This window comes from Poromitra crassiceps (genome assembly GCF_964638095.1).
Source record: "Poromitra crassiceps genome assembly, chromosome: 11".
Classification (NCBI taxonomy): Eukaryota; Metazoa; Chordata; class Actinopteri; order Beryciformes; family Melamphaidae; genus Poromitra; species Poromitra crassiceps.
Genome location: NC_139643.1, coordinates 46582660 through 46607718, shown reverse-complemented (window position 1 = coordinate 46607718; position 25059 = coordinate 46582660). Strand labels below are relative to the sequence as shown.

The following is a 25059-nucleotide window of genomic DNA, read 5'->3' as shown; positions in this document are numbered from 1 at the left end:
AAATAGAATCACTTCAGTCTCCACATACAATAATACGTGTAGTGGACAGACACACATGGTAGAAAAACAGACACAGGTTCCACAGCAGGTTCCTCACCATGACGATGATGCCCATCCTCTTGCTCTCAGAGGTGAAGGGGAAGATCTGCAGGATGGAGAAGGTGAGGATCTGCCCGGCGGGGGTCTTCAGCTGCAGCGAGTTCAGGTCCCTGTTCACCAGAGTGAGGCCCACACTCTCTGTCCAGCGCACCAACGCCACCTGACCAACACACGCATACACGCACGCACGCACACCACACCACACCACATGCACGCACGCACACAGACAGACACACACACACACACACACACGCCACCACACGCATACACGCACGCACGCACACAGACACACACACACACACACACACACGCATACACGCACACAGACACACACACACACACATACATGCACGCACGCACACAGACACACACACACATGCAGACAAAAGAACAAAATATATATTTAGTAAAGCTTACATTTAGCAGCAGTCGACCTAGTGACATCATCAAGCAGCGCCCTAGTTGGCGAAAAGCTGAAATGTTGTTCGTCTTTCTAGCAAATCTAGGTACATTTCAGACTTGAAAGCAGTGTCCTGCCTTGTCTGAGGTGAAATGCAAATGAACTAGAGTCATATGATCAAATGTGTCATGTCCTCTTTAAAAAATAAATTATTCTTTTAATGCTACCTTTCAAGATACCTACTATTTTTGCCTTTAATGGATAAGACAGTGGGCAGACAGGAAAGGTGGGAGAGAGAGAGAGGGGGGATGACATGCGGCAAAAGGACAACGGGTCGGATTCGAAACCCGGGTCGACCGCGCGAAGGACTAAGCCTTCGAGGTATGTGTTCTACCAGGTGAGCCACCAGGACGCCCTTTAACGCTAACCCTAACCAATTTAGAAATCAAACAGCCCCACAGCCCCATATATCAGATGAGAAATAAACCAGTATATTAACAAAACAAGGGGAAAATCTGACTCTCGAAACGTCTCCAAAAACAAACTGAACTGTATCGTAGACCATGAGACAATAACCTCATTTCATTGCTGTGTTGCAACTGCGAGATGAGACATGAGAGAGTTACCATATCTCCTCATTCAGCTCCAGAGAAGTGTGTTCCTGTTTCTCTTCCCTCGCTCGCTCTCGCTCTCTCTCTCTCTTCCCTCTCTCTCTCTCTCTTCCCTCTCTCTCTCTCTCTCTCTCTCTCTCTCTCTTCCCTCTCTTCCCTCTCTCTCTCTCTCTCTCTCTTCCCTCTCTCTCTCTCTCTCCTCAGCAGGAACTGCAGCCCCCCCGAGTCAGCGTTCAGCTGCACACCACTCAATTCTCAATGGCTTCATTTTCAATTTGCTCACTCAAAGGTGCTTATTATGCTCTGACCTACAAATTGGAACTTCCTGCTAATAGCCCATCATTTCTCCTGCTCCCCCTTTGAGCTCCGTAAAAGGGCTGCCTATATTTACTTAACACACATCTGTGTGTCATTATCCTGCGCGTGTGTGTGTGCGCGCGCACGTGTGTGTAGCGAGGCACACGCCCACATCCACAGCGTACACGTGCAGAGGATCTAAAAATCCCAGCTCTTCAATCTACTTTATCAGCTCTACAGGAACTATTTAAAGCCGTGTCAACTCCGATACACAGCGTATGTGAATCACGCGTTACGGCGGTAACAGAGGAGACTGCCCGTGACTACTTTACGACAATGGGCAGCCTGGTTTAAACAACCCGATCAATCATTTTCAATAGTGTTCTCCAACGATCCAGTGATCATGTATATCATGATGGCAGAACTGCCTTTCGAATTAACAGTGCCGAAAAGCATCTCGTGATGAAAGTAGATCCTTAATAGTTCTTCTCCTATAATGTCGTGGTTTTACAATATATTTGAAAGAGTAAAGCTGTAGTGGAAAGTATACTATTCTATGTCTTTAGCATAGCGCTAAATACATATAGTATACTATATGTATAATATTTTTATGTATTCATTATTAATTATTATAATTTATTATTATTGTATTAATATTGCATTTATTTATTATTTATTTGTATCATATTTTTATTTTATAATATAATATATATATTATATTTTTTATAGTTTAGCATAGCGCTAAACGCCAGGTGCGTTCATTAAAAGAGGAGCACGTTTAGCGCGTCCTTACATAGAGAATGAATTGCAGAAAGACGCTGGCAGCTCCAAAAGCGCTTTGGGTGTGAATCTCCCCTAAAGCTGTAGTAGAAAGTATACTATTCTATGTCTATAATATCTGTTATGTAATCTTTTGTATGATGAACTCATGTCGGTGGAAATTCACGAGCAGGAAGAAGCAGCTTCTCTCAGGGTCAGCGGATACATGTCTTTCTGATTTTCATGCAGTTATAAGAAGCGCTTCTTTGTGCGTTTATCTCTGCTCTGCACAGATGCTCTCTAATCACACAATGTTGCAGTTTTCAGTACAGAACAGCTCAGACTTTGATGATAAGGCTACAGTGTAGCTACACTGTAGCTCTAAATGTTGGTCCATACTGTAGTACTGTAGCCATATGTGGTGGATTTCTATTTAAAGTCCCTGGAAACCAGAAATATTTCTTTATTATTTAGCATTTTGAGTTCATCACATCACAGGACCCTATGTTAATAAGCTACCAGCCAAATTTGAACGATGATGAACGTTGCAAAGTATATAAATTTAGGTTTGACAGGTGTGGCAAAACGCATGAGATTTCATTATTTTTTAGAGTGTACTTTCTCCCGCGGAATGTGTGGGCGTGTCCGTCTGCAGCAGGGACATTTATCTCCTCCGAGAGAGAGAGCGCGAGAGAGAGGGGGGGGGAGGGAAACGGAGAAAGAGATCAAGTTACACAGCACTTGCGAGTGTGTGTGTGTGTGTGTGTGTGTGTGTGTGTGTGTGTGTGTGTGTGTGTGTGTGTGTGTGTGTGTGTGTGTGTGTGTGTGTGAGAGAGAGCCACCAGCCTGTGTGTCTCTCGCTCTCTCTCACTAGTCGAGAGAGAGAGAGAGAGAGAGAGAGAGAGAGAGAGAGAGAGAGAGAGAGAGAGAGAGAGAGAGAGAAGCACATGGCCTGGCTGAAACCCGACACCTTGCTAATCTCACAAGCATAGCGCTTGGCAGACGCACACAGAGGGAGACGGACAGCAAGGGAGCGCTGTCACTGGGGGCAAAGAACGGACTTGCCATAGGTGGGTGCGGATTGCGCGCGTGTACAAAGGTTATATAGAGCTTATGACGTCATAAGCTCCTGCATTTTAGGACCTCACGCACTGCTGTCTTCAATGAGGAAGTACTTTGTAGAATCTTGTAGAAAAGTGGCGATTTTAAGGCTTTGGGTTGAAAGTAATGTATAATAATTTCGGAGGCACAAAATTACTAACATAAGACCCTAAATAACATAGTTAGAACGTTTTTGTGGATTTTGGTTTCCAGGGACTTTAAGTCCCTAAATTAGGGCTGGTCAATATAGCGATATTATATCGCGATCGTGATATGAGATTAGATATCGTCTGAGATTTTGGATATCGTAATAATATCGTAATATGGCATAATTGTTGTCTTAAAGGCTGCATTACAGTAAAGTGATGAATCTTTCTGAACTTACCAGACTGTTCTATTATTTGGCTTTACCCACTTAGTCATTATATCCACATTACTGGTGATTATTTATCAGAAATGTCATTGTGTAATCAATATTGTACTTTGCATTTTATTTTGATCAGTCTTGTTATAAATTAAAAGTGCTTGTGACATCTCACATGTGGCTTTGACTTACAACTGAACATTTAGCCCACTTTGTACAAAAATACCAAGATATGTATCGCCGTTCAGCCTAAAAATACAGAGATATAATTTTTGGTCCATATCCCTCACCCCTACTGTTCAGTAACTTGCAAAATAGTCTTTAACCAACATGAAAAATAATTGTGATAAGATCATGGATCGGGATCCTGCCTGATTTTTTTTTTTTTGCCATATCAAACCCCTACCCTAAATATTGCTTTGCCTGAAAGTGATTATCATTTTTGTGCATAGTCAAGACATTCCCTTCCACCTGTACCGATGCCTCGTACCCTCACTCATCTAATTGTCTCCATTTGGAAATGATAAACACCCACTTTCTGCGACTTGGCAGCCATTAAAGACCACGGTCAAACGCTCTTTGGCTGATATCGTGCAGGGGGGGGGGGTCAAAGGTCAGAGGAGGGCTCTGTTCACAGCATGGCCGACCAGCACGTCAGTTGACCTGCTGTTCTGACCTCCACGGCCGGCCCACTTCATCTCCTTAATGACGGCTCATTACATAGAGAGGCTGAGCTGCTGAGAGCCAGAGCCAGACAAACGACCACTGACAGAGGTACGGTGGCCAGGGTCTGCTACTACACTCAATGAGACTGGAGAGAGAGAGAGACAGAAAGAAAGAAATAAGGAAATTAAAAGAGAGAGGAGAGAGAGAACAAAGAATATGGTGGAAGGGAAAGGGGCGGGGGGGACTTCACGACTTCACGAACAACCACAGACCCCTCCCCCCCCCCCCCCTTCTCATTCTCATCGTCTCTGAGAGAAAATTAAATATTGATCAATCCAAGCGGTGTGTGAGACAATGGCGAGAGGAGAGATAGAGCGGAGCGCACGGCCGGGGATATAAATAAATATATACATCAACTCAGGGGGAGGGGCGGACGGGCAGAATGGGAAACTGAGATTTATCTTTCGTTACCTTTTTTATCTTCATTTTGATTGGGTGGAGGAGGGTGGGCTGGGGGGGTGTGCTGGGGGGGGGGCAAAAGTACACAAGTCTCACAAAGGCTTTACAAAGCCTGTGGCCGTGTCACGGGTGGAAAAACATGCCAGCGGCCGTGAACTTTGTTTCCATGGGGAGATTAGCCCCTCTTCAATATATATCGAATAGCTCTTGAAACCAAGAATGACAGCGATGACTTTCCTGATCAGCCATCGTGTCCTTGTGTTGTGTTGTGTTGTGTTGTGTTGTGTTGTGTTGTGTTGTGTTGTGTTGTGTTGTGTGTGTGAGCAGTTATCTTCAGGACTCTCCTTGGATTTCTCTAAGAACACAGAGTCTGCGTTGCCATTAGAAAGGGCAATAAACAAAGAGCTTAGCTCCTCGTCGTCATAAACGACCCAACTCTTGGGTTACAGGGGGCAGACGGCCCGAGGAGGAAGGGAAGCGGTGCGGATGGATGCCTGTGGGGTCGTTATCTCGCCGGATTCTTCCTCCAGTCGGAGCGGTAAATTCTCAGGAAGCAAAACGCCGATGATTGAATAGCTTAACCTCTGGGAGGAGTTCACGACCTCTGACTTTCTGTTCATGAAATGCCTATTATGGCAAACTATGGTTATTTAGCGTCAACTATAAAACGTGGAGAGTGGGAGGAAACTGCAGAGAGGGTCAGAGAGGGTTTCCATTTAACAATCTCCTAATCCTCATCTTGGCAGAATTCTGGGGGGGGGTGGGGGGAGGGCACTGTTGTAGCAGTGTCCCCTGGAGCTGTTTGGGGTTTGGGGTTTGCTCAAAGGCACTCGGGCAGTGATAGTGGGGCACTGTAGATGTAATAGCAGCCACTAGTCTAGTTCGAGTTTGCAAGTGTAACACTGTCTCCTCTTTGGGTGTACAGTAAGAACATTTATTATCCTCTTTGGGTGTGACCTTGCCATTGGCAACAATGCTTTAGTAATTGGACAGCCTCTCTTCTGTGCCTATGCCAACCGGACAACTCTGATAACAGTCCATATCTTGATATCCTAGCCCTCCCCCACGCCACGTTTCCATTTAAAGTGACGAAGCTGAGAAAAAAGTTAAGTTAAAAAGTTAAGTTAAAGGGACACTCCACTGAAAAACAACGCTGATTTATTTTGCACATAATCTCACACACATAGGAAATCTGTAGTTTTGCAGACATTCATTTAGTTTGACAGTTATTGAGAGATGATTTGAGTTAAGTTGTGGACCAGTGATGTGAGATTCATGCACAAATGACATCACTGGTCCACAACTTAACCCAAATCAACTCTCAATAACTGTCAAACTAAATGAATGTCTGCAAAACTGTTTACAGATTTCCTATGTGTGTGAGATTATGTGCAAAATAAATCAGCACTGAAAATCGGCGGAGTGTCAATCTACTTTATCAAGTTAAATTGGCGAAGCTGAGAGAGAGTTCACTGCGGCTCGTGTTTACCTCGTCCGGGCTGGAGGCCTGGTAGGTGCGGTTGTCGTCACTGAAGTCCTGGTCAGCCTCGGCGGACTCCGTCTCGCCGTTGGCCGTGGCGTGCGGCTCGTAGACGGGCGTGACGTTGTGGCACAGGGCGATGGCCTTCACCGCCTCGTGGATGCGGCTGCTGACACTCTTGCGGACCTTCGGCGCGGCCGCCTGGGTCTTCCGGGACGGCGTGGAGCTGCTGCTGCTGCCGTTGGAAGGCTGGGAGACCACCTGTCAACAACCAACGTGAGCATCAAGAGAAATACTATTCAGATATGTTGTTGTTTGACTCCTAGTTATGACTCAATGTATGGCCTTAGTGTAGTTGAATTCAGTTTCAGCAGGTGACAGTTTTACTGGCACCTCTGCTCAAAAATGATTTGATTTGATTGTTGAAACATTCCTTGAAAATCCTTGGTCTTGATTTTCTTTGTGACTGATGGTACATGCAGGTCACGTGGAGGCTGCCTCTTTACCCAGGCTCCTGCCGGGGGGGTAGAGTACTAGATGAAATCCTACACTCATGTTCACTTTGACACGCTAAACGACCCAGCGAGGGGAAGTGCTGTATCACCATCTTTATCGTGTCATATCTGGTTCGAGGGCCTCTTATGTCTTCCGCTCTTCTGACAACAGCCATCAATTCAACTGTGTGGTGGGCTAGCTAGCTAGCTAGCGAGCTAGTGAGCTGAGCAGGCAGACTGCTGTGACACTGTGCCAGCTGCGTTTGACAGAGGCTGATGTGCTCCAGTGAAGCGCATGATTTTGGCTTATTATTAACCTTCAATCCTGACAGGCAGCAATATTATGACAACCTTCATGAAGAACATCTGTGGGATCTATGAGGAGATCAGTAGATCAGGTTTGTCTGACAAGTCATGGTTAGTGGCCAAGGCACTTGTGGGGAGTATAAATGTATGTTTTGTTTTTTACAAGGATAGACAAATAACCACAAAGATATAATGTAAACATCTGCTTACTGCGTCCTATCACAGTATGGCTGGTCTGCAGCTAATCCTGACCTCTTGACCCCACTGTTCAGGGCACAAATGAAAACAGCCCCCCCCCCCCATAGTGTAACCATTATGTAGGATATGTCTAGATACCTATACTCCAATTTCCACTCACACTGAATGTGAGCTCCCCAAACTGCTGCTTAGTTAGAATTGGCAAAGTGGGCTCTGTGGTGGTGTCAGTCACGATTTGTGACCGAAGTGATGTCATCAGTGATGTCACGCGAGCAACTGTGATGTCATCGGAGATGTCACTCGAGCAACTGTGATTGCTCAACTGTGATGTCACTCAGGCAGTTGTGATGTCATCAGTGATGTCACTTGAGCAACTGTGATGAGCCGATGGCGCCTAGGTGGGTGGTCGGTGTCTGTCTGTCTATCAGTCATGATTTTGGGAGCCCGCGGAGGGTGCTATTTCCACAACGGCAGCCACGGCGCATCATCTCCCGAGTCTCCACCCTAGGAATTGAGCGCGCAAGATTCCTAGTTTAATATACTTTCCAATTAAACATAATTCTAATCCATTCTAATACGTCACATAAAGATAATATCAAATACATGATTCAATATGCCCTCCTTCACTAACACTGACCTCCAGGCAAATTGGGAAATACATAAATTCTTCAAAAACTGTGCATCCGGCAAACTTCAAATATTACCTGACATCTGAGTGTGGACGGGAAAATGAGCAGTATACAGTAACACAAATCAGCTGGACAGAAGCAGTGCCACTCTGTGTGGCACTGCTTTGGCTGCGCAAAAAATGCAAAAAATGCAAAAAAAGACCGGTCATTTTTCATTAGGCGAGATTACAAACGAGGGTGCGGGCAGATGGTTGGAGAGTGTGGAGCAGCTGTTTGGAGCTGGCTGAGAGCGAACAATATCATTCTGTCAGGCCTCCAGCCACATCTGAGCCACCCAGTGAGGAGGAGCACACTGGCCTACAGTACAGGGAGCTGCTCAGGGACGCACGCGTGATGAATGAACAATATGGCCTTCTTTCCTGGAAACGCTATCCTTCGCCAAATATAAAAATTGATTAAACAGATATATAGGGAGAGGTGGGGCTAAAACATGGAGTGGAGTATGTATTAATCCATCTATTCCCATGACAGCCACATATTTTTAGACTGTCAAGTTACAGTTTCATTGTTAGAATCTGTCCACTGTTTCATATTGGTGATCTGCTTAAATGGTGGAGAGGTTGAAGAGCTGAATCATCTGTATGCTTTATTTAGAGCACTTCTATCATCGTTTTATGTCAAGTGTAAATGGGAAGTAGTTTCTGTGAATAAGCCTCTCAGATCGACATGCATGTCCACATGTTTCACCACAAGGGTCAGATCTTAGGAGCAGCCCAGGAAGAGCAATGTCTTGCTTAAGGACACACACAGAGATTGACACAACCAGTGACCCGACGGTTACAATCCAGTCTCTAACCAGCAGGCGGTCCCGCCGGTCTATCCCTCCCCTTTAACAAACCCTGGATTATGGATTAGGCCATAACACAGCTCACCTGTGCGTACGACTCACCTGTGCGTACGACTGGATTATGTGGCTCTGGATCTCATCCATGGTGTCGGTCCCATAGGACACCGTTCCCAGGTGCAGCCGCTTGAAGATCATCTCGTTCTGAGTCAGAGTGCCTGCAGGTCACAAGACCGGTTGAGAGATGATGACCAACAATTCATGAGGAAATGACATCGTCCATAGCTGGAACTTATGTACATGAAGATGGCTCTTGGTTGTGTGAGGGTCAGGATCCAAGATGAACACCCGCCAAAAGCCAAACGTTGGTCAGATTTGTCTATGGCGGAAACCATGTACCAGTCATCCACAAGGCTGACTGGTACAGTAACTTTCTGAGACGATGACATCTGAATGCCTGGGTTATAATAAATACAGTCTTTGGTCTTTGCCTTAATTTGATTCACTATAGTCCACTCTAAAATACCCACAATGCACTGCAATTTCTAGTGAACAGCGAATGTACCCGACATTTTCTCCCATATACCATAATGCAATGCGGTTGTGTTTACCAAAGGAGAAGAAGAGTCAGGTAGTGTCCGAAACTCCGTTCCCCATATAGTTCACCATGATAAACACGACATGTTGAATAGTGAATGAGTGAACCATTCCGAAGACGACTAATGTCTCTGTCAAACCGACTCCTGATTGGCTGCCTGTTCTACACACAAAATAGCTTTGAAAACAGCTAGAGTAATGGCTATTAAAAAAGTATAGTAATTATTTTGGCAGCTAAAAATAACTCTTGGTAGTTATGGTGGCACTTCAGTTAATCAAATGTACTCTTTATAGCTCAGTAGTATCAGCTAAAATGCTTTCAGGGGTGAAAATACTCACACGCACACGCACACGCGCACACACACACACACACACACACACACACACACGAGCACACATGCACGCGCACACACACACACACACACACACACACACACACACAATGCTTAATGTTTGTCCTCAGACGAGTGTCTAAAATGCGTCATGAGACCTGTGGGGTGATGTGACTCCCTTCTCATTGACCTAATCTAATTACCCATATGGACTGGCTGTCCTCTCGAACTAACAGGCAGGACACAACACTGCATACAAAAAGACAATACATAAACAAACAAACAAACAAACAAATCAATCAATCAATCAATCAATCAATAAACAAACACTTTGAAAATAGGGGCAGCGGCTTGGTTTAACGGATGGCGGTTGGCAGAATGTGTACTGATAGAGCGTAGAGCTGTGATTAGAGGGCATCTACCTTCCAATAACATTACAGCCACGGGCTGAACCAAATCTAACGGATTGATTGTTTGTTCCTCTTTCCATGTGCTTGAACTATCAACTTGGATAAATAGGCTCTGGAGATAATCTATTCCTCCCTGGGTCGGCGATGGTGGTGAGACAGAGAAGCATGCGAGGAGGGTCACCGCAGGAGTTGATCACTCTGTCTGATACGTCTGGCATTAGCAAACAAGCCTCGTTTATTAGAGCGCAATCAGGCCAAGATGGTGAAATAAGCCAAGTCCAAGGAGGCCTGAACGGCTCCTGGGGATCATGTTGGTTTTCCAGAAATGTCACCTCTTGTCCTTTAGCGAACACGTCTTCATCAGACACTTCTCTGATCATTCCAGACATGCGGGAATACTTGTTTCATCTCTGAACCTCGCATGTCTTACATCTGCTTGCTCATAATGTTGAAATTAAGCTTATGAAGGCATTTAAGCTTATTATACTATGGCAATTACGTTGCTTAATATGCATGTGAAATGATGTCGCATTTTAATTAGCTTTCTCTTTTGCGCTAATGAGCTATTGACTTGCTGTCTGGTCTCACCAGGTGATGTTTGTCCCACTACAGCTTGCAGGTACGTTGTGCTCATTTGTCACGTGTTTTGATGTGTTTCTTCACTACCTACCCGTCTTGTCGGTCAGTAGATAGACCACTCGGCCCAGTTCTTCGGGGATGGTGCTGGTCCGAACGACGGTGCCGGGGATGTGTTCATCTTTCATGATCATCCAGCCGTAGGCCGACTTCCCCATGTCCAGGTTCACACGCAGGCTACACATAGGAACAACATGGAGTCAGCCTAACAATTAAGACCTGATGCAACATTTGTGTGTTAAAAAAAAACAGCACACCTCAAACAAAAACTGAGATGAAGTTGAAGGTCCTACGTATTTATGTTACATAGAGGTGGAACAAAAGCAAATTATCAACATCTGTTTCAAAGCAGAGATGGAAGATTTAAAATATTTTCAAATTTCTTTCCTGTGCTTTTATTTCCCCCCCATTTTTAGAGCACATGATTTGGTTGTTGGTCACAGAATAACTGACGACAGACATCAACGACTCTGTGTGACAGCATGAAGAGAGTCAGAGAGCAAACAGGATACCTGATGGGGATGATGTAAGAGAACAGCACGACAAAGCGGAACAGGTTGCGGTACCAAGGACCCAGGAAACCCTGCAGCGCTATCATGACCACAGACAGGACCACCTGGGCCAGGAACAGGGCCTTGGTGAGGCTGTTCAGCTCCAGGTCCAACAGGCCCACCTGGAGGGACGAGGTCAGAGGTCACAGGTCAGGGACGCACAGGGCTTGGAAAAAAGTAAAAGGTAAGGTATCTTGCTTAAAGGGCCTCTTTGACGATTTTCAAACACCTTTGTATCATAACAAAATCAACAGTACAGTTGATATTATGCAAATGAACAATGTTTATCTTCCCTCCATCTTGCCTGGACCGAGAGCTCTCTCTCTAGCTGTGTTTCCATTACAGTTTTTCGCAAAATAATTGCGATATTTCTACAACTTCGACAATGTACAATTGCGACTTGTAGGCGTTTCCATTGAAGTTGAGTTTGAGTGACGGCACACACACCTGAACGCAATTCCCCGTTGCAGCAGCTGCCACAGTGATTACGCACGGGGATCTGCCCCATATCCCGTCCCCAGCATGCTCAAATCCAACCAATGGTCAATGCAAATCACCACATGAAGTTACAACGCATATAAACGAGCCTGATTATCAATTCAAAAGAAAATGAGTGTCAACATATTGCTGGCTGCAGTGAATGCAGTGAGCGCGAGAGGCAGAGGAAAAAAGGTAGCCTACTGCGCGCACACAGACAGGCAGGCTGTCACCATGGACCGTTTCTGTCATTAAACATGATCTATTTTCCCCAGCTCCGCTTTTGCACAACACTCGTCTTTCTGCTAGGTAGCGTTGCTTAAAAGTTTTCCACTTGCTGCGGAGGTTTTGCCATGGTTTATCGAACCCTTTCTCCCTCATTTTCCTTTCTTTTTCCGCTCCTTTTCCAAAGGAGAAGATGGGTCACATGACATGCAAATGCGAAAAATGCGTTTCCATTACACTTTTGCGATAAACTGCTATATCGACACGTCTGAAAAACCACCTCATGAGAGCGCAAAAACGTTTTGCGATATTTGGGAGGTTTTTCGAAATTTACGTGTTTCCATTACCCACTTTCTATTGCGATATTTAGATTTTGCGCATTTCGGAGGGTAATGGAAACACGACTTCTGTCTCTCTGTAGCCATGCAGACTTTATGTGCAGCACATGACATGCCCCGCCCATACCCCCTCACTCCGCCCACTCCCCGCCCGCTCTACTCAACCAAAAAACATGGACCTTCTCCTCATGTTTAGAAACAACGATCCCTCATGTCTGGAAGGGCAACTCCAGGAAATACCGGCACGTGATTTACGGGGCATAGACCAGACGTCGTGTGTGGAAATGGCTATAGAGACACTGCATGAAATAGGCCACGCCCATCACGGGGGAAAGCTCTCCGTTCACTTCCACACACCAGCGTCATTTTCCTTGAATTAAACATAGCTAAAAGCTGTTGTGTGCTGGGCTGCGCAGACAACAAATGTAAAAAAATCACCAGTTAAAGTTTTTTTGTACTCCCGAGCAAAACAAGGAAGCCGTTGATGAGAATTGGCGAGAAGAAAAATTTGGATCTTGCTGTCAATTAAGTAAGTTGGAGTGTTCATCTTCCGTATATATGATCTTTGTGTGCAACACCCAACCATGCACATAGAGACACTGCGGAGTGCGTTATCATTCAGAAACCACGCCCAAAACGGCGGAAACACAAACTCCCGTCCAATCCTGGCGTTCTCCTATGTGGGGGGGGGGGGGTGTTTTCCCTCATTTTGGGCGTGGTTTCTGAATTATGACGTGCTCCGCAGTGTCTCTATGGTGATATTAACAGTGATAGTGACAGGAAAGCCCCCATTTAAAATTGGCCCAAAAACCCACTAATATGCACAAAGGGCCGTTGGTGATGATGGGTCGAATCACTCTGCAGTAGCCACGGCTTTTTTATCGGATCCGCTCGGAACGGCTGGTGATATAAACAGCACACCCGGTGGACACGCTCATTTACGCTCCTTGAGAATGGACGTCGGTGCTTCCTACTTGCTGAAAATATACTTTCTTAACAGAAGGGGGGGCACTCCTCTCCTCTCTCCTCTCCTCAAGAAACAGACAGAACAATACAGGAAGCTAGGCGATTTTACCTTCAAAACATGTTTTATTCTGGCTGACTTGACGCTGCTCAATCGGTGGTCAGTTTGTCCCATCCCCGGCCAACAGGCTGAAATCTATAATCTATAAATTCGCTATTCGTGGTGGATTTTATTAACGTGTATTCAGGAAAGTTTAACGTATTGGAAACATAGTCACGACAATCTACTGCTTTATTTCAGAATAAAAGGCAACTGTACGTGTCAATTGCCTATTTTTAGCGTTTAACATGTTGCCTGCGTTTAGAAATAGCACCTATAAGCGTGTTTTTTTATTATCTAAAAGTGGTATGATAGTGACACCATGGCAAAAATAACTCCAAATGACATCATTATGACATCATTTGGACCAGGAAGTTCTGCAAATGAACGGGGAGCTCTCGGTCTAGGCAAGATGGAGGGAAGTTAAACACTGGTCATTTGCATATACACTACAGCTTCTGTAATGATACAAAGCATAAAAACAGTCAAAATGGCCCTTTAAACACTATGATCAGACCTGGCTCAATTAGTAATTTTGCAAATACTTTTCATGATTTATTTTAGCCCATGCAGCGAGTGCCTGGAAGTTTAGACAATCGGGAAATTAGCAATAATCAATGTGACCTGACAATACATTTGATCTACGGGTTAAAAACAAATACAGAATTATTTGTAAATACAATTTGACCAAAGTCCGAGTATATTATGATCCCTTCTAGAACAGATCACACAATCCATCATCTTTCAATAGGTAGTAGTGCAGATTGCAGAGAAAAAAGAGTCAATCTTATTGTCTTTCTGACAAGTATATCAACTTCTATCTGTGAAGAAAAGACTCTTTGTTACTTGCCCATCTGCTCCCCAAAAAACCTGACAATCTGCCCCCACAGGGAGAAAACAACACCGGCTGAAAGGCATTCTTGCGCTCGGGAGCTTTTCTCATGCAAACCGTGTGTTACAGCATGAAACGAGTTTATTGGTGGCACTTTTCTCCAAACCCACAACGCTGAATTATTGTCGCGCGGCTCCTTTGCAATTCAACAGAAGGTCAAAAGGCTTCAAAAATAGAGAAAGTTCCCATATTGAGATGGCTCTCTCTCTCTCTCTCTTGAGGGGGGGGGGAGGGTTCAGACTTTTCTTTTCTTTTTCAAGTGTATCTCCCAGCCAATGGAGCATGTGGGAAAAAGATGTCAAATAAAGGAGCGTCCCTTCCCCTTTTCTGGCAGCGCTCACAGCAGAGCCCTGTTACACAGAGGGCTTTCATCTGACGCACCACGCTTACAAAAACAGCAGAACATAACATCTCCGCTCCCTGGTAGAAAGGAGCTGCTCTCTCAAAAGGAGGGGAGGGGAGGGGGGGGGGGGGGGGGGCGCACACACACACACACACACGCGCGCACACACACACACACACACACGCACACACACACATATAAAAAGCAGAGGAGAATTCCTCCACTGCCTAAGCGCCCCCCCACCCACCACCACCACCAGTCCCATTCCCCCAGAGAGGACTGGGAGAGCTGGGAGAGCAGTGTGACTGATTTATCAGTGGCTGTTCAAACTCCCAGTAGCAGCAGAGTGCGGGGAGGAGAAGGGACGGAGAGGGGAAGGGGAGCGGGCTAGGGTGGGTGTCTCCCCTCCCCTCCCCTCCCCACCCCGGGCGCCTCACTACATGGTTCATGGTTGAGCTATTGAGAAAAATAGGGGGTTTGGGTGGATTAAAATGAAGAAAAATTAAGACAGAGAGCACAGTGCATGCCTGAGAAGCAAAGGATCGCCTTCTGCACGAACAATGGCCGGTCTACATTTTCCAAGGCTCGCCGAGGATCAGATGAAGTCATTACTCATTCAGTCAAGGAGGGGGGAGGGGGGGGGGGGAGAGGACTCAATTACCTCAACCTAAAGATGCTATCAATGAATAAAAGTGCATATTTTACTCCATTCATCCCTGAGCCATTAAAAGTGAAAGGAATGACTGGATCTGCCTGTGGAGGCTTGTATTCTAGCATGTGTGTGAAATCTGATGAAGAATCGCAGTCCCGCGACATGAATATTCATCGAGTTCAAAAGCAAAGGATATCAAGAGTTCAGCGTCGTGTAGTAGAAAGCGCTCGTGACACAGTAGGAGTCAGGGACAATCAACATATACCGATTCCTAAAATTGTGGTTGAACTATTTTTTCGCTTGTTTTCAGTAACTGTAAACGCCGTTTGAGAGGAGCATCTGAGGAGAGCAGAGAGTATTGGAAATTGGATAAACTTCAAAACGGGTCTCTGTTGAAGAGCGGGTTCGTCAAATGACATTGTCGCGTCTCTTTACTCGGACAGAGGGTTCCCGTCTAACAATATTGAGACAAAAGAGTGCATCTCTGCCGTGACGTGCCGTCAGATAGATCAAGTGCAGCCATTGTCCCGGCCCGCTGTCACAACAGATTATATGAGGCCAAAGCCTTCTCGCCACTTTAGCCGCACTGTATCGACTTTCGCCCCCGATCTCCAGTCCCCGTATTGGCACTTCTGACATCATCTCCTTGAAATATTGAATTCCTCTCAGCGGTGCGGCTTACACAAAACACCACCGAGCCCCCTGCTGTTCGACCGGCCACATCAGCGTTCTTATTAAAAGACGGCGGTGTCAAAATGACGCTGCGGCAAGAAGGGGGGCCATGTTGTGCCGCGGAGAGCTTTACACAGGAAGGGGGGCCATGTTGTGCCGCGGAGAGCTTTACACAGGAAGGGGGGCCATGTTGTGGCATGGAGAGCTTTACACAGGAAGGGGGCCATGTTGTGGCATGGGGAGCTTTACATAGGAAGGGGGGCCATGTTGTGACGCGGGGAGCTTTACACAGGAAGGGGGGCCATGTTGTGGCATGGAGAGCTTTACACAGGAAGGGGGGCCATGTTGTGACGTGGGGAGCTTTACACAGGAAGGGGGGCCATGTTGTGACGTGGGGAGCTTTACACAGGAAGGGGGGCCATGTTGTGGCATGGAGAGCTTTACATAGGAAGGGGGGCCATGTTGTGGCGTGGAGAGCTTTACACAGGAAGGGGGGCCATGTTGTGGCATGGAGAGCTTTACACAGGAAGGGGGGCCATGTTGTGACGTGGGGAGCTTTACATAGGAAGGGGGGCCATGTTGTGGCGTGGAGAGCTTTACACAGGAAGGGGGGCCATGTTGTGGCGTGGAGAGCTTTACATAGGAAGGGGGGCCATGTTGTGGCATGGAGAGTTTTACACAGGAAGGGGGGCCATGTTGTGGCGTGGAGAGCTTTACATAGGAAGGGGGGCCATGTTGTGGCATGGAGAGCTTTACACAGGAAGGGGGGCCATGTTGTGACGCGGGGAGCTTTACACAGGAAGGGGGGCCATGTTGTGGCATGGAGAGCTTTACATAGGAAGGGGGGCCATGTTGTGGCATGGAGAGCTTTACATAGTCAGGGGGCCATGTTGTGGCATGGAGAGCTTTACATAGGAAGGGGGCCATGTTGTGGCATGGAGAGCTTTACATAGGAAGGGGGCCATGTTGTGGCATGGAGAGCTTTATATAGGAAGGGGGGCCATGTTGTGGCATGGAGAGCTTTACATAGGAAGGGGGGCCATGTTGTGGCATGGAGAGCTTTACATAGGAAGGGGGGCCATGTTGTGGCGCGGAGAGCTTTACACAGGAAGGGGGCCATGTTGTGGCATGGAGAGCTTTACATAGGAAGGGGGGCCATGTTGTGGCATGGAGAGCTTTACACAGGAAGGGGGGCCATGTTGTGGCGTGGAGAGCTTTACATAGGAAGGGGGGCCATGTTGTGGCATGGAGAGCTTTACACAGGAAGGGGGCCATGTTGTGGCGTGGAGAGCTTTACATAGGAAGGGGGGCCATGTTGTGGCGTGGAGAGCTTTACATAGGAAGGGGGGCCATGTTGTGGCGTGGAGAGCTTTACACAGGAAGGGGGCATGTTGTGGCATGGAGAGCTTTACACAGGAAGGGGGGCCATGTTGTGGCGTGGAGAGCTTTACACAGGAAGGGGGGCCATGTTGTGGCGTGGAGAGCTTTACACAGGAAGGGGGGCCATGTTGTGGCGTGGAGAGCTTTACACAGGAAGGGGGGCCATGTTGTGGCGTGGAGAGCTTTACATAGGAAGGGGGGCCATGTTGTGGCATGGAGAGCTTTACACAGGAAGGGGGCCATGTTGTGGCGTGGAGAGCTTTACACAGGAAGGGGGGCCATGTTGTGGCATGGAGAGCTTTACATAGGAAGGGGGGCCATGTTGTGGCATGGAGAGCTTTACACAGGAAGGGGGCCATGTTGTGGCGTGGAGAGCTTTACATAGGAAGGGGGGCAATGTTGTGGCGTGGAGAGCTTTACACCAACAGACTATTGTAGCTGGTGATAACTTTGTGTGTAAATGTCACTGCGTGGCAGAGATAGCCTCTTGCACCGTAGCCCAAACGTTGCCAAAGATATCTGGCCGATACCCGATCCTCTATCAGCTGACCCGCGTCTATCTCACCTGACCATCTTCCAGCTCAAATCTTATATTTAGAAGCAGATTTTCATTAATCTCCTCAATCTGGGGACAAAACGCTCGATGGGGATTCTGCCGGATTAACTTTCTGCTGAAAATGTCATTTAAATCCTCGCTTCGTTAATTTCCCTCTTGGTTAATTAGCGACTCGGCGCCGGCGACCTTTTGCATTGACAGGTTCAACTTTATCTAGAAAGTCAAGGTTAAAAAAGCTGCTCTCATAGTGATTGATTAGTGATTAGTGATTAGAGGCAGAGGGGAGAGGAGGCGGCGTGAAGGGAACTTTGGAGGGAGCTTCGCAGACGTCTCTCTGCTTTTACCTCCTGCAGCTTTTGAAAATCACTTATTTGTATGTTTACACGTGCTTTGGGAAATAGATGAGTTACTCTCAGACGTTTGAACGGGGTATAAAATGAAGCTATACCTCATTATATGGCTTTTTAAAAATGTATTCATCACAGCCCCCCCCCCCCCCCCCCCCCAAAAAAAAGAAAACAACAACGACGACTAACAAACAAATAAACAAACAAAACAAAACAAAAAACCAATGCAAATCAATCCAAGTGCCAAGAAAATAATAAACATAAAGGCGGTGGTTACGTATTGTGGTGAATCTATGTGTTGCCAGGGATGTGATATTTCAGATTTTAGACATACAAAACGAATTCTGTTCTAATGAGATGACTTGTTGTCTTGCTAATCACATCCCCGGTTATTCAGAAAAAGAAAAGAAAAATGTAATAACAATAAAAGATTGTCCTTTCATTCAATGCATCTGCAGAACAACACCTCTCACAAATCATAGGAAAGACTCTCTCTCTTTCTGCATAAAGAACAAAACAAAACAAAAGGTATTCACCTTGTTCTTGGCATAGGACGTGTTCAGTACACTTCTGGTCTCTTTGCCTGTGTAGATCACCACCCCTATCACTGTGCCTGCCAGAGAGGGAGACAAGGGAAGTAATGCTGCTCATTAACTCCTGCACATACATACACACACACACACACACACACACACAGGCACATGCATGCACAGGCACACACACACACGCACAAACACACAAACACACACACACACACGCACGCACACACAAACGCACGCATGCACACACACACAAACACACACATACACACGGATGCACAGGCACACGCAAACACACACACGCACACACAGGCACACGCGCACACACACACACGCACCCACACACTCACACACACGCACAGACACACACGCACAAACGCGCGCACGCGCACGCACACGCACACACGCACACACACACGCACTCATCTTGGTCGAGTAAGATAAAGTGCATGAGACGAAGACAATAAGGTGTAGCTGGGGCTGTTGTCTCATTGCCACTCAAGCCAACAGACAGGGCTTGTAATAGGCTTAGGCTCCCCGGCCCTTCAGCCTATGGAAGCTCATAAAACACGATCGATACGCCACCATCTTTATTTGCCCCATTCATTAAGGTGGCCTTATTACCAAGGATTAATGAGTCATCAATATTAAATGAGCTTAATGGGAGAGCAGCAAGGGTATTAATACACTTAAACACAGCCGCTTTGAAATCCCCCAAACTATAAACGAGTGGCAAGAAGAGAATGTTAAGAATGACGAGAAAACTAGGAGAGAGAGAGAGAGAGAGACACACACAGAGAAAGAGAGACAGAAAGAGGGAGAGAGAGAGAGAGGGACAGAGAGACAGAGAGAGAGAGACAGAAAGAGAGGGACAGAGAGAGAGAGAGAGAGATTAGAGACCAGTTACACAACTTGATGAGAAAGGTAATAAATGAATCGTTCTCTCTGACTTCTAACTTCAGAAAAATCTGAACAATGTGACAAATGAGATGTGGCCCAGCATGCGACAGGGCCTTCATTTAAAGATGCCAACAAACTCATTCTCTTGTCACAGCTGGACTCGGCCTCCTCAGACAGTGGATCCGCGGTGATCCGGCCCATTTAAAATGCCCAGAACGCCACTGTCGAGGCTATCAAGTGTCCGCCAAGGAGAGGCTCGCGGGGGACAATGACATTCCCAAGCAGAGATGATGTAAGGGGGCTAAGTCAGAATGCGTGTGTGTGTGTGTGTGTGTGTGTGTGTGTGTGTGTGTGTGTGTGTGTGTGTGTGTGTGTGTGTGTGTGCGTGGGTGTTCTTCTGGTCAAGGTCAGGCCAGGGGGGAGAGGCACACCGCAAATCAATGGTGTGGCCATCGCTGGGAGCGTCACAAACACTCTCAACTGACACGAGCGTTTCTGTGGGGACTCGCTTAGCTGGAGCCAGGGAGGATTACCTCAACTGTACATCTCAAGAGTTTCTCCAAAGTGCAGATAGCTGTTTCACACCAAGCCCAGTACCCGGGTTTAATGTTCAGGAGGAGGAGGGGGTGGGAGGGTGGGCATCAATCAACACAACTTTAATAATACAATAATACAAATTTAATAATCACAATCAACTGTGACGTGTAGGAAATTATATTGGTGACAATTGTGGAGAAATATACTTACAAATTACTGTACACATTGTAAAAAGACAACTGAGCCTACTGTACTGTAGGTAGGGTTGGAGTTCAAAAGCATTTGATCTAATCTGAATCCAATATCGAATCTAAATCCATTCGAATCCCTTATCGCACCTTCTAATGTTTTATTTTTTTTAAATGTAGGGGGGGATACAAAGAAGAAGTTCAAAACTCATTAACTTTTACCCATTGCTGCGTTGATCTGTGCTTATTTATCGCAATTCTCATTTCATTTTGAGATGTATGGCCACGCCTTCAACGCTCCGCCATGTTGGCAAACACAGTGGGGATGGAGGATGTAGGCGTATATGACATGATGTCATAATAATGTACGCCTACCTCCTCCATCCATTATGACACTGACATCATCAGTGGTGACAAAGGATTCCATAAGAGGATTTATTTGACTTTTGATGAATGAATCCTGGTATTTTGCTAACTTGGGACTGGGTCCAAAACGGAAACCGGGTAACGGAACCCAACCCTAACAGAGCCTCACGGTATAAAGCCCAAAACATACAATGGGCAGTAGACTATACATGTACTCTACATACACAGCACATACATTGAATATTATATAGCTGTGTGTGGCATCAATACACTGTGCTTACAAGGCATGGCACCGAGTGGAAAAACCTTGTATCTCAAGACAAGATGCAAGCAGACTGGAAATGAACACGGCTGTCATTCACTTACCAGACGCAACAACTGTGCTGGCCCACAGAGTGTTTTCAATACTCAGGCTCTCGTGGATCTGGGGGTCTGCGTCTTCCTACAGGGAAAACGAAATATAGAAAAATTGCAAGTTAAAGTGCGAGTATGAAAGTGGCTGTGTCTGTCTCTTTTTTGTCAGATGTTTACCAGCCTATTGCTTTTTTGCATGTACGGTATATCTTAGTAGGCTACAGTTTGACTGCATTGCCATTACACTTAGTGAGCTCAGTATCTCGTCTTTGTTCAGGCACTAACATCTCTTACTCTACTAGCTATTATAACATTAGTCAGCTATTAGATTAGCCTCTGATTATCACTGTCTTTGTGAAGCAACTATAACATACAGCCGATTACAAATGAGGTACTTCGTTCAAATATTTTGTAGGCTACTTTATAAAACGTTGCCTTTTATATTCAGAACCTGTTGGCACTGCCCAGTGTGGTGACTCAAGTGAGCACTAACGGTTTGGCTAACACCGTGTGCTGCATCATAATTACAGTATGGGCAGTGCAATTCAAAAACATGCTAACATTCAAACAGGATTTAGCTTAGTGCATCATAGGAAATATATATATATAAAAAACTTACTAGGGCGGCTGTTAATTTACTTGAGCAGGCTGCCAAATATATTCAATATATGGAAAATCAAAGGATGCGTTTTTTAATGGTCGGGTATTTGCACTGCTTGTATATTTGTTGATTGCAAACGGACATTGATTTGTTTAGGTTAGTAGACTTTAATGTCCCTTAATGTGGCAATTTCCTGTGTAGCAAAGGCACACTCAAACAAGCGGTCCAAAGCAGCGTCTTAGTGAGTGAGAACGAGCTGCTTGGAGGAAAAACCTCAATGTTGTAAATTTATTTCTACAATCAGCCAACTTCTAATTACTACCAGCATGTAAAGCCCTGGAGCAGACGTGGAAAAAATGAACACTGGGAAGCAATGAATGTTGGTTTGAGACAATAAAAGGCAATCAATGCAACTCAATGATAAATTTCCCCCAAAATCAAATTAATATTGAGGTTAAACCTGATTCAGGCTTTCACGTTTTCATTTTCATCAACTGCATACACTGATGACAGCAAACTCTTAACTACATTAAATAAAGATGTGATCAGGAAGACAAAAAAGGAACTAGTTCCTAACAAAATGTTGAAAAATGTTGATCACTTTTCGCCCAAAAGACATCCTCAAATGTCTTCGTCTTCTTTTGTCCTGACCAACAGTCCCACAACCCAAAGAGAATCAGTTCACAGTCACAGAAGACTAAAGAAACCAGAAAATATTCACATTTAAGAAGCTGGAGATAATTTTAGTCCCCCCCCCACTTAAAAATGTGTCTAAACGATTAATCGATTCTAAAAATTGTTGGCGATGAATTTTCTGCCAATCAGATCGACTAATCGTTGCAGCGCTAGAACCAAATCCCCCCGACAGAACCAGATTTCAACTGGAGTGAATTGAACTGAAACGAAACTGGATTGAGAACGCATGCAACCTGAACCATGGCCAGGCTCTGCCCTGTGCCATTCCTTTTCACGAGCACCTGACCCAGTCGGGCCTAGTGCAGCAATACAGTGCCTCCTTTATCAATACGTTCCGCTAGATTTGGCACGGCGATAGAGGCTCCTGTTTAAAACAGTATCGAGAGAGCGAGCGCATAGATGAGATTTCAGTGATAAATAAGCCCCACCCCCTGGAGAGGCCTCTTGTTTCACCCGGGCCCCCCTTCCTTACCGGCTCGCTCCCTCTTAAATAAAGACGAACGCCGACGAAAATGGCTTGAGTCAGGGTTGCAGAGTCGAGGCTCCGGTTTCCAGCTCAAATTGCCTGCCTGATATGATAATTATGATACCTGAGCAGCCACATCCTGTCAATCCACTCAAACATGGGAAGAGGAGGTGCATGAAAAATAAATGGCGCCGGGGGGCCGCGCGGAACGCTTGACCGCTCTGACATTGGCATCGTAGCGCGCGGTGTTCAGAATCAGAACGGCAGCGGCGGATGTTAGCAGAGAGCGTATAGAAACAAAGCCAGAATATCCGTCTCAAGAAGAAGAAGAAGAAGAAAAAAAAAGAAACCCTCATAAATAGGTAAGTTCATTTGCTGCGGGTTCTGTGGGAACCCATTTTTTTTTTTGGTCCCCTCCCATCCTGCTCAGACTAAAAGCACACGCTATGCAAAGGAAGGCCGCGGAGGATGAATGAGCGGAGGAAGTGCTCGCTCACTAAGCCTGGTGTGTGGCCAAGAGTGAAGACGGCCCACAAAGCCTCCCTTTGTACTGGAGCTCTCCCTCTCCGTGGGGGCTGCACTAATCTGCTATTAATAAAAAAAAAAAAAAAAAAAAAAAAAAAATCACTGAGCAACAAGGAGGAGGAGGAGGAGGGGTGTGGGTGATGGAGCTGGGAGGACCTGCCTGTGATGTAAGAGGCATTGCCTGCTGGAGATAACCACCAGAGGCCCTGATGGACACACACACAAGTTCCCCCATTGTTGCCGTTTGTCAACACATTACAGTGATACGCATCTGCCCCATGTCGATCTCGACTCCCTTTTCATGGAGAAACCTCGGCGTGCGTTTGAGATTTTGTTTGGCGAGTCTCATAAATATGTCAACGAGCTCCTCTGACCCTGGTGAAGTTGCCCTCGAAGCTGTGGATGTCCAGTTGAGGCTTCTGGGCGTAGACGTAGGCGCTGATGGAGAAGAGGTCCTGAGGAAAGGAGGAGACATGACAGATAAGGAGAGAGAAAAGCCTTCAGGATTGACCCAACCAGTGCAAAACACAAATCTCACTTTAACTAAATTACCCCCCAGCGAGTGATTCTCTTAGCATGCATGGGTTGAATTCTCACACCTATTCTATTTTTTTATTTTTAGGATAACACTGAAATTTGGTCTTAGTGATGTGGTGACAAGCTTTGTACTCTTTACTATAGGATGTTTTTTTAAATATTTACAATCTATAAATTTAAGCTAATCTAAGGTTGCATTCATTTTAAGATGCTTTAGTTTAGAACAGAGAGCCAAAGTGAACGTCACTTCCTGTTTTTCTCCCTGTATCAGTGTGTGAAAAATATGAATGGTGGTGAACGGAGAGAGACGCTACCTTTTTGATCCCGTTTGATTTGTGCCACGGGAGTAACGCACGTCATGTTTGTCAATGTAAAAGATAACTTTGCAAGTCGAGAAAGTCGCAGTTTGTGGTTGCAACCAGTGTTGTCTGAGTCTATCTTGATAAAGTGTAGCCACATTTTTGGACCGCTTTCGGCTGGTCCTGTTTTGCTTTCAGGACCTTCAGGTAGAGTGACGTACTGACGTAACGCGCTCTCCCGTGTTGCCTTAAGGTTCCGTCGGAATTTCTAGTTTACCCACTCTCTTTCTATTACTCAGTTGCGTTCAAGTACCGAAATTTGGTACCGTTCGTTTATATGTGAACTGGTACGGGGCAGTACCGACGTATTTCGGTCGGTGCTTGTAAAAGTACCGAGTTCGGTACCCATCCCTAGTGGTCAAACTGTGGCACTATAAGTTATAAATCAGAAAGACTACGCACAACCAGTCGCGTAAGTGACGTCTCTCCCGCCACTCCATGTTGTTGATGGTGTGACGTATAATGTGCGACACGAGAGATGTACTGTAGTCGATTCACAAAACTAAACGTTACGTTTCAGGACAAACTGTGACTTTCTTGACATGCAGAGTTATCTTTTAAATTGACAAATGTAACGTGTGCTTCAATTCAAACGGGATCAAAAAAGTAACGTCTGTCTCCGTTCACCACCGTTGTATTTCTTCGGACGTTGGTACAGGGAGAAAGGCAGGAAGTGACGTTCACTTTGGCTCTCTATAGAGATGTAGTTTCTCCATGAAGGTGATGTAAAACCTAATGTATTTTACATGTAGTCTCAATGTAAAATAAACAAGGTTATGGGTAGTAACTGAATTCATTGGAATTATATAAATA

The 25059-nt window shown here is 45.8% G+C and overlaps 1 protein-coding gene across 2 annotated transcripts in view; it reads right to left on the bottom strand.

Annotated features, from left to right (window-relative positions):
- atp9b (ATPase phospholipid transporting 9B) overlaps positions 1-25059 on the bottom strand; it is a 65889-nt gene that overhangs the window by 14311 nt on the left and 26519 nt on the right. For both annotated transcript variants that reach the window (XM_083646719.1, XM_083646718.1), the window contains 8 exons: positions 23725-23805; positions 21075-21150; positions 18715-18791; positions 11195-11355; positions 10717-10859; positions 8813-8925; positions 6246-6497; positions 98-259 (listed from right to left, as the gene is read on the bottom strand). In XM_083646719.1, the coding sequence (XP_083502845.1) occupies positions 98-259; positions 6246-6497; positions 8813-8925; positions 10717-10859; positions 11195-11355; positions 18715-18791; positions 21075-21150; positions 23725-23805 (1065 nt within the window). The remainder of the gene's footprint in view (positions 1-97; positions 260-6245; positions 6498-8812; positions 8926-10716; positions 10860-11194; positions 11356-18714; positions 18792-21074; positions 21151-23724; positions 23806-25059) is intronic.